This window comes from Lepisosteus platostomus, chromosome 9 (genome assembly GCF_059453375.1).
Source record: "Lepisosteus platostomus isolate fLepPlt1 chromosome 9, fLepPlt1.hap1, whole genome shotgun sequence".
Lineage (NCBI taxonomy): Eukaryota > Metazoa > Chordata > Actinopteri > Semionotiformes > Lepisosteidae > Lepisosteus > Lepisosteus platostomus.
The window spans coordinates 19,683,532-19,699,406 of NC_142619.1; the positions used below are offsets into that span (position 1 = coordinate 19,683,532).

Sequence of the window (15,875 nt, forward strand, 5' to 3'; positions counted from 1 at the left end):
TTGCAAGGCTTAGAATGTTTCTTAAACTCCGTATGTATTTTCTTTTGACCATCAAGTGACGAAAGCTGGTAAAGATTATTCAACTCTGGGTAAACACTTAGTAAACCAGCCAATATGCCGGTTTGTTTTATTTTAGCGTCAATAGTTGCCGGGATACCAGTGAGCAACTGCAATTGTGTCAGGACTCTTTCTGCAGTAAGTCGCATCGTTTAAAATATACCGGGGCTTTTTATGTAAAAATGGTAGTAGATTGAATTTTTCAAAAGTCTCGCTTTGATTTTCTGTGAATACGCCGTTTATGAAATTTCAGATAAAATATGTCACATTAATAATTCGTTCTAATACACTTTTATAATAGGAAGAATAAAGCAGGACATTTTCAGATCTGTTCTGGTGAAAGGTAACGGCTGTTTTAATCCAACAGTGACGAAAAATTATACTTAACGAGTAATGTGGACAAATAATTTGCTCTTGATAATATCCAATGTGTGTTTTCTACTTTAGCTTTTTGTTGCTTACGATTATTTCGCTTTTATAAGTTTTCAAGACCACTGCGTTAGTGATGATTTTAATAGTGTTTATATGAATATACACCTTGATCTGACTTGATATACGTTTTACAAATATTCTTTTGTTATTGCCGTCAGAACCAGTAAGCAAAATGTCCTGTGCAGCCGAAATGGGAGCCATCTCAAAACCAAAATCTATGAGCCGTGCCAAGCAGTGGACTGATGAGGTGGAAAATCTGTACAGATTTCAGCAGGCTGGATACAGAGACGAATTTGAATACAAACAAGTCAAGCAAGTTGATTTGGTAAATAAATTCATTCTTTTGAAGCAAGCCTATAATTCTAGGATAGGAGTCAAGAATGTCTTATTGGTTATTCAGTTAGGTTTGACTTCACATTTTACTAGAACTTAACTCAATCAGATTCTTTACTAAAATGTGAATAAAGGATCAGAATGAGGAATTGTATTCTTAGTTCTTGCCATTTTCAAAATCATAATGCATTTGTTAAAATAGTCAAGTTAACTTTTACCATAATGCCAAATTAACACTGGTTTCCTTTTAAGTCGGAGTGTGTTCATATTTTGGTGAATTATTTGTAAAAAAAAAAAATGAAAGCAAGAATGTGGAAATTGTTACTGTGAGAGTTTGCATACGTTTTTTAATTTGTTAGTCAAAATAGCAGAACATTGTGTGATTTTGCTATGGTAAAAGCAGATAATGAAAAACAAATTTAATTTCACTTAGTTCAAACACAAAGCAGTAGACAAACCCAGAATTTGCAATGTACTGTATTATCTGCAGGATTGGAATTCAGGCCAGTACACCCATCCCTTGATTTATGAACACCCAGTTTATGAATTGGCGCAGTAACTGAGCATGCATTTTCATATCTGATTTTGCAGTTGTGAAGAGATTTGTATTAAAATGAAGGCAGGTCCTTTGTAGCCAAACAGAAGATGCCATCCTCATAGCATAAGAACACAGTTACTGTAGTTCCTCAGTGTTGTCTAGTTAGCTTTTAACTATTGTACTGCTGGCAATTAACTATCATAAACAGGCAATAATGTTCTCACTATATTATGTTAGAAAAATATTTTCAATTCCTTGAAAATCACCTAACATTATTTATGTTTACCCTAACAATCATTCTGGGCTCCGTTAGGGTAAACATAAATAATGTCAGATATCGAAGAAATTTGATTTTCATTTACAAATGTCCAATTTTTTAACAGGTCTCAAGGAACAAATTATGTTAAAAAATCAAGGAATGGCTATTCAACTATGAATGGCATTCTTATTTAATCTCCGACTAGAATTTTGAGACCACACTCACTTTAAATTTCCCCTGATGTAAAAGTAAGGGAAGGCCAGTAAGTAATGAGGTCTTTAATGAATATCAGATTGTTGCTGTAAGTTGTACTGGTGGATCAGTAAGTGGCACTGTTCCCTTTGGGCCAAAATTTCCAAACTGATTCATAGTTTGGTTTTCACAGGATAGTGTGCTATAGTATACCCTAATCTGTTCTTCAGGGGAGATGTTAAGATATTGTTCTGACTGCTTGGTTTCTGTGTCCTGGTTAAATTTTACTCCAGTCTTCCTCCTGTCTTCCCTTTTTAATTCAAATGTATTTTATAAAGAATCTTTGCCATAACGAGTAAAATAGTGTGACGCAAAATCTTTATTTAACCTATGCATGTACATATATAATGAACGCAACAGAAGAGTAATTTAGGAAAGAGACCTAAGAATGTTGCTTTCTTCCTGAGAATTTTCTCATCTGATAAACTGAGTGCATACTGTATGGTCTCTTTGAAAATTTCTGCACATATTGTGCTTTTTTTTCAGGACACCATTGTCCTTTTTTAGTCACAGGAGAAAAGCAAGCTGGAGGACTTGCTCTGTTATTTGCCCCTAAAAGAATTGTATAATAGATGTATAATGCAATGACTGTTGTGCTGCTAGTATTATATAATGATTTTTTTACGAATTAAATTCTTCACTTGTTGCATTTGAGATATGTTGATATTTCCTTTCATCTTATCTTTGATTTTGTTATAATTCCTGCTGCTACAGAGTTTTAAAATGTCTTCTGGGAGCAGAACAATATGAAGCAACTCAAGGAAGGACATCATCGTTTCATAATCCTTCATTCTGTGGGCATCAGACTATTGAGCAATGCAAATTTGCTTGTACTGCGTGACTTGTCAAACTCTGTTTAGAAAAAAAACTGAATTTGTATTTTTTTTCCTCTGGGATAGTTTTATCAGGACAAATCAATGTACTTTACCTTGAGAGATGTGCCAGTCACCCATGTCGTGGGCTTGTGGAATTACACAGGGAGTAGGTAGAGTGCTCTTGAAAGAGACCCCACGGTTTACTGTTTTGAAGAATGCTCATAAACGCATTATTTGTGGGTAGAGCTACTTTTGAAGGTCTTACTAAATATCTCCGATCTGGAGACTTCATTATTTATATGTTGCCTCTCGGGCAAATTATTTGCCATCCGAGGTGATGAAAGTCTGATTGACTGGGAGACCAATAACAAACATACTGTATAGGTCCTGTGGTCAAATGTGGTCTCTTTTAGGATGAAACCCAACTTTTGTTCTTTGATCTTCCTAGATCGATCGATGGCCTGAAACTGGGTTTGTGAAGAAACTGCAGCGACGAGATAACACCTTCTACTACTACAACAGAAAGCGAGAGTGTGAAGACAAAGAAGTGCATAAAGTTAAAGTATATGCTTACTAAGTATTGTCATTTGAGCAATCGCGGTGTTCATTATTGAATTACATTTTTTAAAGATATGGACAGTTTTGGAAGCAACTGCATGAATATGAAAATTAAATCCAATTATATGAAATCCTACATTCTTACAAACTAGATATACTGTACTAAAACCAAACAAGAAATTTGTTGAAATACGTAAAGTGTTAAATTCAATAATAAATAATAATAAAACATAAAACTAAACTTTTATCATTTAACATGATTAATATATTCAAATAGGGCACAAGTGTTGAAGCTTCCTGAAAAAAAGTGCTGACACTGAATGTTATTCAGAAATCGGTAAATGTATCGTCTTGCAAAATGTAGCTTTATTATTTATAAGGTTACATTAATAAAAATAGTTTAAACACGATACTGTTGGAATACAAATATAATATATGCTGCTGCAGTGCTGTGGATTTCTTTCTATTGTAAATGGTGTTTTAAAACACCACTTGTACTTTTACCTTGTAATTCTCATTCATACAGGAAAAGAGGCAAATGCAAAATGTTGAAGTCACTGGACATCCAGAAAGAATATGCTGTCTGTTTGTCTTTGCTCCTATAAACAGTCATCGCATTCATAACACTGACGTACAGTAGCCATGAATTCCATATATAGCTATGTTACATGCAATGAGTTTTCGTAGATCATCAAGATAAGGTGTAACATTTGAAATACATCAGAATTTAGTCTGAAGTTAGGCATGTACTGTATGAATTTTGTCAGCATATTACTCAGCTACAGGTCTGAGAGGAAGTTTAAAGGGACTGGCTGGTGCTTTAAAAAGCAACATTTGCATGTTCAGAACAGACAACAGTTCTTTCCTTACAGTTTACTCATTTCTGTAAAAATAAAAACGTCAGTGAACTACCAATAAGAAATGATAGCTTTCTATACTACATACTTATGCTGAATGTCCATTATATGTATTTAAGAAACTGTAAATTACATTATTGTAAAAGGTGGATTCTAAACGTCTCTAATTTTCAACATATTACACATTTGTGCACTTAGGTAGGTTAATTGTACATTACATCGATTTGTGATTGCCCTAGTTGTCAGTTCTCCATGGAAATCTTTTACCTTTTAAGTCAGTATACACATTGTGGTTAAAGGTACCGAGTTTTTGAAGAGCTAAACTGAGGGCAACCTGTTTATGGTCCATGTGCAGTCTCTCAGTTTTACATAAAATATAATACATTCTAAATTAAATAAGGAACAATAATTACTGTACAAATAACTTATACTGTTACAATTGAATTCATTTCTTTTACATCACATCAGTGAGCACTATTGAATGGTTAATATGCAATCAAATATCAAAGCCTTTTTATAACCTTCTTCTGTTCGTTAATATCTTTTTTAACATAATGTGTAGAAATACGCTTGGAAAAGTATTTTCTTATTTTTGAACAGGTGTATCATTAAAGTATTTTTTATTAAACCAAATGGAAGTAGAAAACATTTTTTTTATCTATGTAAACATAATCTTAATTTCATTTTCTGAAGATCAATAAAATAATTCAGGAAGCTCGGTTTCCCGTAACTATTGGAAAAGAAATGAAAGTTCCACACATGCCATGCCAAAGGTACTTAAAATATTATTTCTGCGTATATGGGTGTACAAGAATATTAGGCCATTCTATAGGTATACGTTTCTTCTGTCTGAAGAAATTAGCTCCCTTTTCTCACTTTGCAATTCATATTCCTGTTAAGTTTTTTTGTCGCCAAGAATAAATTCTCTAAAGTGCTCATCTCGCCTTTAAGAGCACTTACCTTTAATCTCCCCGCTGACCCGATTCAGTGTTAAGTTGAGTGGTTGCGGCAGCTGGAGCAAAGAAACAATAAGATTTTTTTTTCCTTTCCGGCAGGTGAGTTACTTGTTACCAACATACCCTGTGTTTTTAAATTGTGTTTTTTTTTCTTTAATAAAGAGTACACGACATGCATGTGATCTTCGACGAGGCTGTTTTATTATGGTTACATTTCTCACACGTTACTGTTAAATGTCACTAACAAAACAAAACATGTACTAAGTCTATTTTCCTCCGTTTTTATTGTCTTTGAAGTCATGTTTCATGTTGAAATGCATTAACGAGTTCTATTTTATTGATTATCTCGGCCTAAGTAGTTTTAAATTGTTTAAATGAAATGGAGTTTGTGGAGTACTTGTGAAATGATTATTTTTCAATCAAGCCTCGTTTTTTACTCAGCGTCTGTCAATGAGTTTCATGTGTCCTACTCTATTTTTTTAAAGTACTGAGTCATGATATTTTTGCATGGCTGTGTTGTTGAGGTACATGTGTACGGACTGCACGGTAGATTCTTGTCAGTAGCCTATATTTATAAACTACTGTTGTATAAAAATGTATTTTATATTTCTAAAGTAGAGTTTGTGATTTTTTTTAATGACTAAAGATATACAGTAGCTAATGAACGTGCAAAAACAGCGATCCATAAGACACATTGTTACGGTTCTGACTAGCGTCTCATTTGTGTATCATGAGTTTTAAGTGGCTGAATTGCTGGGTAGTTGAGTAATGCTCATTACTTCCAGATTTCAAACAAGGCCTTCAAATTGAAGAGATGTACCCGACAGAAAAAAACAAGGTAAAATCATTACGTGTTTTATCATTAATTACCGTTATGATTTATTTGTAATTTCATCTGTTGTGCCTACGACTGGCGATGAATGTAAGGGACTAAGAAAACCGATTAGCATTATAAATATCTAACCAGGACAGCGTGCACTGGTGTTACCATTTATCCTCTTGTAGCCAGGACAACATAATCCTAATTGTTAAGGGGGCATGATTACAACGTAGTCCACACTGAAACAAGTTATTATATCAATGCCAAGGGTGCAGTAGTAAAAACTGAATACTTCCTTCATGTACAGTCGTGGTACACTGTTTCTGCACTCTGCAAATTGGCAATTGAAAAGGCTTCAACAAAAACAGATTGAATTCATGAATACTGTTAGAGATGTAGACCTCAAAAATGATTAATTAACGTAAATGCAAGGTTTTTTTAATCAACCATTGCATAAATGAACTATGTTCCAGTAAAGAAAATTAAGGCCACATTTTCTTTTTCTTGGCACTTCCATATGCCTCACCTTTCTGGGTGAATTTGTTATTGATCGTAGCATTTTTTAATGAACACACAGGTGTTTTTGTTCACAATACATCCTTCGGTTTCATTAAGACTTACGGGTGGTGCTTCATTTCTTTATATTTGGTGGAAGCATCCTGATCGGATCAAGCCCAGGGATTGGGAAAGCTAGATTGTTTTTTGTTGCTTTTTCTCAGATCTTTATTTTTATATGCAATTGTCTGCATTTACTAGCTGATCATTAGTAAAAGCATGCATTTTCCTTTTGCTTTGCACTTTAAAGCAATCGTTATGGACCCACATCTCTGATTGAAATAAGGAATTCAGCCTCAGCCAAATACAGTATATTATGGGATGGACAACATACAGTAAAAAGCTCTATTTTGATTTAATCAGATCATAGAATTTATTGTGCAGCTTGTGGTTTACTATAGCTGTTAAGACTGCTTGCTTGAAGGCATTATCTTTTATTGGTGGTTTTTAACAAAGTCTTCAACCACAGAATTGTTCATTAAGTAATGTTTCACTTAGTTTTAATACACTAATTCCAGAATCTTTTTCCTTTGAATCCTTACATTTTCTTTGTGGGTTTCTTTTGCACTGTACTCTGTATCTTTTAACATTTTCAACAGGGAAGTTTGAAATATCGATGTGTAATAACGCTGCTTTGTATCTATCTATTCATTGTTTATAGTGGCTTTGTTTTATAGAGGGTTATGGCCAGCCTTACACGTAAGCATGGGCATCTAGTCCCAACCAGTGACACGATGCCACTTCATTACGGGGCACACACATAAACAAAGGCAAACTAGAGACACAAATTAATCTAACCAGCATGGTTTTGGAATGTGGGTGGTAGAAATCCCATGTGAACAGTACAAACTCCACCCAGAACGGATCTAGGCCCAGAATCAAAGCCAGCAGTGTGGATGGCCACACCAATATGCCAATCGTGTACGTTTTTATTTGTGTAATATTTCCACCCTTATTTGTGTTCTCATTCTTTTGTATATAGTCGTCTGCATTGAGTGCCAACAGCAAATATTCAGCGATTATACTGTATGTATTCCAGCTCTGATTTAACGTGTATGGTAACTTCTGTAATTAGTTACTATTCCTGAGCAGTTAGATGGTTAAGTTTTAAAAATAGTCTTACATAATTGCATTTGTTCCCCTCTTAATATTATATTTAAATAAAACATAAAGTTTTATTGCACAGTTTTACGTACCAGTCTTTATTTAAGAATAAAACCATTTTAATTTTACCATTTGCTTTTCAGAGAGTGTGCACAGTAAGCAGGTGTTCACTAATGCTAAAATATCTTGCTGTACAGGCAGACAGCTGCCAGCTTGTTAGTCAAGATATGCTTGTTGCTTGGTATGCAGTAGTTTAATCTGTATTATCATCCATTTGATATAATCTTTGTAGTTGAACCAAAACAAAAATCAAAATAGAAAGCAGTTTGTATGTATTGTTTTAAAATTGTCCCAAAACAGTGTCAGCAGTTGTAAGAAAATAGGTTTCTTTGTTTTAAAAAAAATGTGCCTTTTTCTTTAAATAAAATTTGGTTGGCTAACCCACGTCTTGTTTTGCATATTTGACGTTTTTAGCTACTATCACAAGGTTTAGTTGTGATGTAGCCTCTGGCCTAATGTCTTTAATGTAGTACTTGTTCTGTTTTGTGCAGTGTGCTTTTTTTTTGTGCTGAAACAACACAGTGGAACACTTTTTTTCCAGTCCTTGTAAGAAGGAAGCCATATGCAGCTCATGTGACCCTAGAATGCAGGTGTTTTGCATTTTGAGAGGAAGTGGTATAGCCATATGACAGGCAGGCAACTTCATATAGGGTATGTAGGATTTAGAAAAATGTTTTATTTTACAGTAGTAAATAAAATTATCCTTAGCAGCATGTGATTGATCTAGCAATGAAAACCACAGTGGTTAAATCATATCTCCAGAATGGGCAAATTCTTGTGCCCTCGGAGTATAGTATTCTTCTTGAAGAGCTGGATTGTTTTTTTTTTGTTGTAATTGTTAAACATAATCTCATTTCTTCCAGCTGTTATCCTTTATTTGTAGGAGGGATTTGGGGGTACACTGAGAAATTGAACTCACATTAGTTCATTATCTGTTCTTTACAAGTATAATATAGTGGCTGTTGTTTACATGGTTGCATATACATATAAGAATGTACGGTAAAAACAGAGATAAGGGATGTGAGAGGCAGAGTCTAAGAAAAAGATGTCAAGAAAAACTTGACAATGGATTAGATACTGTCATTTCCCATGTAATTATACATCTGGTGATTGATGTGAACATGAAAACAGTTAAAAGATACCCTGTGCTTGTATTTCTAAAACAGGTAGCCTGTATTACTTATGTCTACAGTAGAACTGTTATTGTAATTGAGTCAGATTTTCCCTTTCTCCACTCTGGCTTAATTGATGACATCTGTCATTTAGGTCTGGGTTGCGCGATACATATGTACATGTATAGTTATAGCATATTTTCCATAGGTGGTGCCATCATAAAAATGATGACCATGAGAAATTAAAATATGACAAATGTTTGAGCTTTTGTTTCTTTTTCAGCTCAGTCACTTGCTTCACAGTTAATTTAATACAGTATATAAAGTTAGACATTCTCGCATTACTATTTGAACTTTAATCCCAAGAAATAAAAATATGCAGGGCCCTGGATGAAAAACAAAAGGAAACATGATTGGTGGTATAAACTCATAAATTTGGAGTCAATTTAAAACAGTTAAAAACAGTTTTTGAATTTGTACGCATTAAACACAGAGAATGGAAAATCTCATTTTCACCTAATTGAGGTAGACTTACATAGTTGCTCAAATGTGGGCACTGACTTGACTGAAATAGGTAACTTGACTTCAGTGTAATGTTCTCTACAAATTGTGGCAAACTAACATTTCAAGCAATACTTGAAATGCTTGTGATTGTCTTTTGTTGCGGGGTGGCATGGGGATACAATGGTTAGCATTGCCACTTTTCATCTCTGGGTTCAATTCCGGACCACGGGTGCTATCTGCACACAGTTTGTATGTTCTCCTTGTGTTTGTGTGGGTTTATTGTGGGTTCTCCAGTTTCCTCCCACAAATTGGTTTTTGGTAAAACTGGCCCTGGTGTGAGTGTGTGTCTGTGTCTGTCTGCCCTACAATGGATTGGTGTCCTGTACAGGGTGTGCCCTGTCTAGCTCCTGTTGCTTTTCAGGATAGAATGCAGCGCCCCTGCGATGGTGATGTACAGTAGATGAAGCGATTAGAAGATGGCTGTCTTTTTGTTGCTTTTTACCGTTAACTGTTAACTGTAAAAAATTAGGCTTTAACTTTATTTCATTAGTGAATCCTTATTCTAATACCTTTTCCTAAAATTGCCCACAGAAAGTCCATCCATGGGAGTGATGTGCAAACTTTAAGAACCTCACCAGCTTGAAGAACAAAGACGGCTTACTCTCTGCTCAGAAGGAAGCTTGTTTACCGGAACCAATGTTTCCAGTGAAAATGTACTGTAGGGACACTTGTGTAGGAGTGTGTTTATTGAGAGATTAAGAAGGTCTCTTGTATAGGAATTGCACAGCTATAAGCCATGGATGATTATACAACCAGAACATATGGAACCAGTGGACTGGACAACAGACCCTTATTTGGAGAAACATCTGCCAGGGTAAAATATTTTTATATTTATTTTGACTGCATGTGTAATGAAACTACTTGTTACTAGTCAAATGCATTAGAGACATTGAATTTGAACCACAATGAATGCAATTATAATGACAATGATTGAGTTGACAAAGAGTTTCTACTGTATACAAGGGTGGATTAAAAATTAATGAGCCTTAGAGGGAAATAGTGGACACCATTGATGTGGCAGTATAGTAAAAGCAGTAAATATTCCAACAGTTGTATTGATTGCTTTGCTCCGAGTACATTTGAAAATAGCAATGAAACTGAATTTCTGAGTGTCCATTATCATCTATAAAAACATGAGGAGCAAAGAACCTGTTATGATTGGAAACTGATTGTTTGAAAATGTGCATCGTTAAATAACAGCAGCTACAAAATAACAATTTCTGATGTTTCCTTCTACGCTACGTTTCAAACCATCCACAAAAGAAAGAAAATCGGTTTGGTCTGTTTTGAGACACTGTTCTCTCGAATCTATTCTACATAATACTACTTAATAACTCTTGCCCAAAACCTGTGTGTTGGAGGTCACTACTTGGTCACTCCAAAAGTGAACACAATGAAGATTGATAGGTGGCTTCTGCTATTTCAGTACCCCCAATTCAACAGAAGCTCAGCATAAGCAAATGTTTTTAGAAACTTGTGCTCCATATTGCATTTTTTTCTTTCTTTTTTTTCAGGATCGAATCATCAACTTAATAGTTGGTGGCCTCACATCTTTACTAGTTATAGTAAGTAATAACATTTCCATTTGACATTGATAACCATTTAAATATTCCTTTATGGTGTAACAGTATTTACTGTGTTTAAAAGAAAAAAAAATGTTTCAGATCATTTAGCTTTCTTGCTAGAAATTGGATAAACCATTTTGTGGTAAATATGTTGGATACATTTAAATGTAGAACTGACATTTTTACAGGTTTTCCCAACCTTTTCTTGCCGGTTTTAGTTTTATGACTTTTATCTGAAAGCAAAAGGATTTCATGTTTCTTTTATCTTTCTTGTATTTCTCTATGCAGGTTACAATTATTAGTGCTTTTGTCTTCCCTCATTTACCTCCAAAACCTGTGAATGTCTTCTTCGCCATTTGTATCATTATGAGTTGCGCCTCAGTTATAGTACTTGTAAGTATGATTGTGGGGAACAACCACATAACCTAGTATTTATGTGTGTGTGGCCTCCTCAATCCATCAATCTCAATCCTTTTGGAGTTTCAGTTTCTCAACCCTGTCTTCATAATTCCTGTGTACTACCATACACACAGTGTATGTGGTACTTAATTAATGATGCAGCTGTTAGCGGGGCATTTGTTTTTAAAACAGAATGAATTTGGGGAAAAAAAAACTCAAGGATGGGTTTCTGCCACAATTTTAAGATCAGTGATTTAGATCAGTGTAGGCATGGTTTATAACAAGGCGTGAAAGCAGTAGGTTTAGCTGTTTTCAAAATGATGCTACAGTTTAGTATGCTGAATCACATTTTAGAAAATAATTTAATGTTTGTATATACTGTATTACACAGATAATGAAAAAATGCAGAGAAATGGCTTTAACATGGAATTTGTTTCCAGCTCAGAGTAGAATGCTGTTATACAATGGCCTTCAATGTTATGTCATGCCAGGGAACTGTAAATGTGTAGACAATTAATGTACAACCCTGTACATTAGCCTGTTGAATTAATTAATAACCTTCTGGTATTTCAGTACCCCAAATTCAGTATTTTTATTGGTGAATTGTTGGAAAGCTGACCAAAACACCCCCATCACAGTACAACCTATACAAAAAATAAATCTATATTCTCAAAGGGTGAAAAAATGGCTAATGCTCTCTTGTATGGTAAGCTAACACTAATGGCACAAGCCTTAAACCAAGTGAAATTGTTGATGTGCTAAAAAAGAATTTCTTGTCTCCCACAGATTTTCTGGTATCGCCAAGGAGACCTGGAACCTAAATTCCGAAATCTGATTTATTATGTCTTATTTTCAATAGTAATGCTTTGCATATGTGCCAATTTATACTTCCATGATGTGGGGAAATGAGAGACAACAAAATGCCTTATAGACATTGTACTGACATAACAAGGAGCTGTTCTACGTGGAGATCTTGTACCTTACAAAAGCACAAAGAATGTAATCTCTGTACAAGAAGCAGTAGTATTATATAATGTAATCATAAAAGAATGGATTAATTGTGAATATATATTTAAAGATCATTTAAATTGAGTCTTTAAGAGTGTCACTGTGTACTGTACAGAGGGATAGAAAGGACATTTTCATCATACTTCTCAGGCATGTTGCAAAACTAGCCTGACAAGAGTATACTGAGGCAAGCACGTGATCTTAAACAGTCAAGACTTTTTAATTGGTACATTCTGAAGTTACAAAATATCTGTTGGGAATCTACATAATTGCATTAGCAATTAAAATACTTTTCAAATCATTTCTTCAGCTTTTAGTAACTTTACAACAACTTTTGTAAACTAATGTAATCCACATTGGCAGATTTGGAATGCTGCGTTTCAGGAGGAATTTAATCAGTTTTATTTCTTCGAGACAATTTTTTTTTGTTAAAACTGCCAACAAGCTGTATGAGCTCTTGAGCTCTGAGAAAAGCCATTATTACTAAAGGATGACGTTTTTATAATTGTATATAAAAGATAAGTATACATTCCAAACTTTTCCATAGTTTTGCAATGGCATTTTTATTATTTTTGGTAAAGTTTACATTCCTTGTAATAAAGCTCTTATGAAGACATTTGATACTTTCTGATAACGGAAAGACCAATTTTCTTAGTTAAAATATTAATTATTGCACTCAGAACCAAGAAAAAAAAACAGGTTCATATAATCAAAATGCTAATAAAACTGTGACAAAAATCTCCCATTTTAAATCTGAAGTCGTAAAGAAATAAAATGCGTCAATACACTACCCCAGAGGTGTGTCTGTGTTTTGTGGATATCAGTTTTTCATTTGAATTAAAGCAAATAGTTGTAGAGAAAGACTAACCAGAGTCTTACTGTAGCAGTATTCAAGTTCATTGACCTAATTATTACCCATGATTGTTTTAATTATTGACTTGTATTGTGTTAATAATAATTTTTCTATCAGAAAGATCCACTGTGTCTAGAAGATTAGTTGTGCAACTAAATCCTAACATATTAGCAAGAAAATGTGTTACCGAATTGTGTTGGTATCCTTATCAAATTCTATTGTTGTCAACAAAGTGAGTGAAATGACTGCAGTTTTCATAATACTTTTATTCTACCAAAAGTATTGGAGGATTTGATTCAAGGATGAAAACAAGCATTATGATAGGTATTATAATAATATAATAATATTATAATTATAATAATATTTCCACTGTGCTTGTTTTACCTTGTGAAGATAATATCCAGGTAACAGAAGAAAATTATCACTAAGAATCATTCAATAGTATGATGTATGCATCATATATTGTAAAATGATGTGGCTGTTTGCAATTTACTATAAAAAGTTACTGCCAAATTTAAAAACAATTACAGTCCTGACACCATCTTGAGGATGAGCAATTTCTAAAAATCAAATAAACTAAGACATGATTTTAATTAATCATTAATCCAAAACAATTTGGAGGTGTAGAAATAAACTTGATATTTCTCTTAAACTACCACACAACTAACACAGGAAATACCTAAAGCTAACATTTTTAAATTACTATTTACATTAGGAGTGAGTTCTGTAATTCCAACACAATACATCCCACCTTTGTCATTTAATCCCTAACACTGGCTATCCTCATGCACCAGAGGTGGGCATACTGTAAATCTTTATCAGGGTAAATTGCTTTCAATATTCATCCACTGGTGTTCCCTCTAAATGGATTTTGCAAGGAGACAAACTGGTCTAAAAATACAAAAAAAAATGCCTGAGAATAAACAGAAGACATACTATGCTAAAAATTAAAAAGGACCCCCCACATACAGTCCATTTCCATTTAACCTTTAAAGAATCATCAATGTTCCTCGACTCCACAAGAAAAGAAATAAAGCAGTTCACACAAGACTCAAAGTGCTGTATAAAGTCTCATTTAATAAATAAACATGACAAAACATAAAAGACAACTTCTTCGATAAATAAATGCACTTGTCTACACGGACATTTGGAAGTAGCTGACAAAATCCTGTAACTACCAAGACAGGACCAGTGCAAAATCTGAATACCTGATAAGGTACATACTGTATTAACCATTAAGGACCACATTCAAGAAATGCAGTTTTAACTAGTTATGTTCTACCTAAATTAAAAATAAATCCAAAATGTGGTAGTTACTTAGAAACTGAACATGTTTGTTAACTGTAGGGCAGTTTAAATACTTCACTTAATCCACACCTGATATTTTAAAGAATGCTTTTATTTTTAGACTTCTCAAATTTTTTGACTTGTGACAAACAAGTACATATATCAGGCATTCTGCATGAAAACATTGGTTTCTGTTTAACTCGAAATACAAATCTGTATTTTTAATATATTTAAGGCCAAATGGACTTCATTTGACAAATTTCTGTTTTTTAAGAATTGTGAAAAACATTTGCCGAGAACCCAACATTTGTCAAAATTGGCACATTACCGTGATTATTAATATGTGCATTTGGGTGTAACAGACTGGAAAAGGCTAAACAGACAGGTATGAGTGGGGATGCAAGTTGTACCATCCCAGCAATTAAAAAAACAAATGTAACTGTGTCATATTCATTGCTCAACAGCAGCACCTACTGCTCAGTAAGGACAGTTGACACTTTTCAGACTGTGCTTAGTCCTGCCAGACAAAACACTAGCAGCTTCCACTAAATTGTGTAAATAAAAAGATTTTGAAGATATAATCACCTAACCTTACCCACTTTCAAGCTACATTAATAAGGCTGAGATGGAATTTAGAATTCCAATCCAGGGTAGAATCAGATCTAAGCACCTTAAAAATGGTTATTGTATTGCATATTATTGTATTGGAGCAGCCAATTACACATAACCCTGTTTAAGTTTTTCATTTGAGATACAAGAAAGTTTTCCACTGAAAATCAATACCCATTGTATTTCATAACCAAAAACTGATTTAAACTGAAATAACTTATTGTATGCTTTTACAACAACTAAAAAAACAGTTAAAACAAAACTAAATTAATATATATGTCCTACCATGTAAGCAATAGAAAACTAAATGAATTCTATTGATGGGGGCAATGACAGGTCTCAAACAGGTCATATCTTTTTGGCTAGGGTCTAAGACTCAAATCATGGTCAGCTTAATGTTAATGTGTTGTTTTTTCAGCTCTCAGTTACACAGCTGTTATAATCATTTAATAAACAGCATGACTGTAAAATACAAAATTTCTCACTAGGCTGGTGATTCATAGGTCACTCTACCTTTTGTGAGTATGCTGGGTAAACAACAATAAATAACCATTAAATAAATCCTACATATGTCTAAGAAAATAATTAGATTAATTGTTTGACTACTCAGAACAAAACAAAAGTTAAAGATACCCATGTTTTACAACATGAGTATATCAGGCACAGCATTGATGGCTGTAATGCAAACTGACTGAAGGTCAATGTAGAAGCCAACGATCCCCATATTAAAAGAAGTGAGTAGGATAATAAAGATGTGAGTGAAATAAACATTTTCGGTTTTGCAAATGTTTCAAATGCTTCTTTCACATGGGGAAAAACTCAAGTCTATTAATAAAATCTTATTTACAAATATTGTGCCATTCTAGTACAAAAAACTCCTAG

General features: G+C 33.9%; 2 protein-coding genes across 4 annotated transcripts; both read left to right on the forward strand.

Annotated features, from left to right (window-relative positions):
- The first annotated feature begins 90 nt into the window (after nucleotides 1-90).
- On the forward strand, nucleotides 91-3,652 carry meig1 (meiosis/spermiogenesis associated 1). Of its 2 annotated transcripts, none has more exons than XM_088647155.1 (3): nucleotides 91-195; nucleotides 648-814; nucleotides 3,135-3,652. In XM_088647155.1, exons 2-3 carry the CDS (start codon nucleotides 662-664, stop codon nucleotides 3,261-3,263), a joined length of 282 nt encoding a protein of 93 aa, XP_088503281.1. In that variant the 5' UTR covers nucleotides 91-195; nucleotides 648-661; the 3' UTR covers nucleotides 3,264-3,652. The 2 variants fall into 2 exon arrangements, with proteins under 2 accessions (XP_088503281.1, XP_088503282.1); XM_088647156.1 differs by lacking the exon at nucleotides 91-195 and adding an exon at nucleotides 237-400.
- A 148-nt stretch (nucleotides 3,653-3,800) lies between these two features.
- Nucleotides 3,801-13,034, forward strand: LOC148654619 (transmembrane protein 243). Of its 2 annotated transcripts, none has more exons than XM_088647153.1 (5): nucleotides 3,801-5,156; nucleotides 9,804-10,086; nucleotides 10,787-10,837; nucleotides 11,126-11,230; nucleotides 12,023-13,034. In XM_088647153.1, the coding sequence occupies exons 2-5, from the start codon at nucleotides 10,009-10,011 to the stop codon at nucleotides 12,143-12,145; spliced, it is 357 nt and encodes a 118-aa protein (XP_088503279.1). In that variant the 5' UTR covers nucleotides 3,801-5,156; nucleotides 9,804-10,008; the 3' UTR covers nucleotides 12,146-13,034. The 2 variants fall into 2 exon arrangements, with proteins under 2 accessions (XP_088503279.1, XP_088503280.1); XM_088647154.1 differs by lacking the exon at nucleotides 3,801-5,156 and adding an exon at nucleotides 6,996-8,247.
- The last annotated feature ends 2,841 nt before the right edge of the window (nucleotides 13,035-15,875 follow it).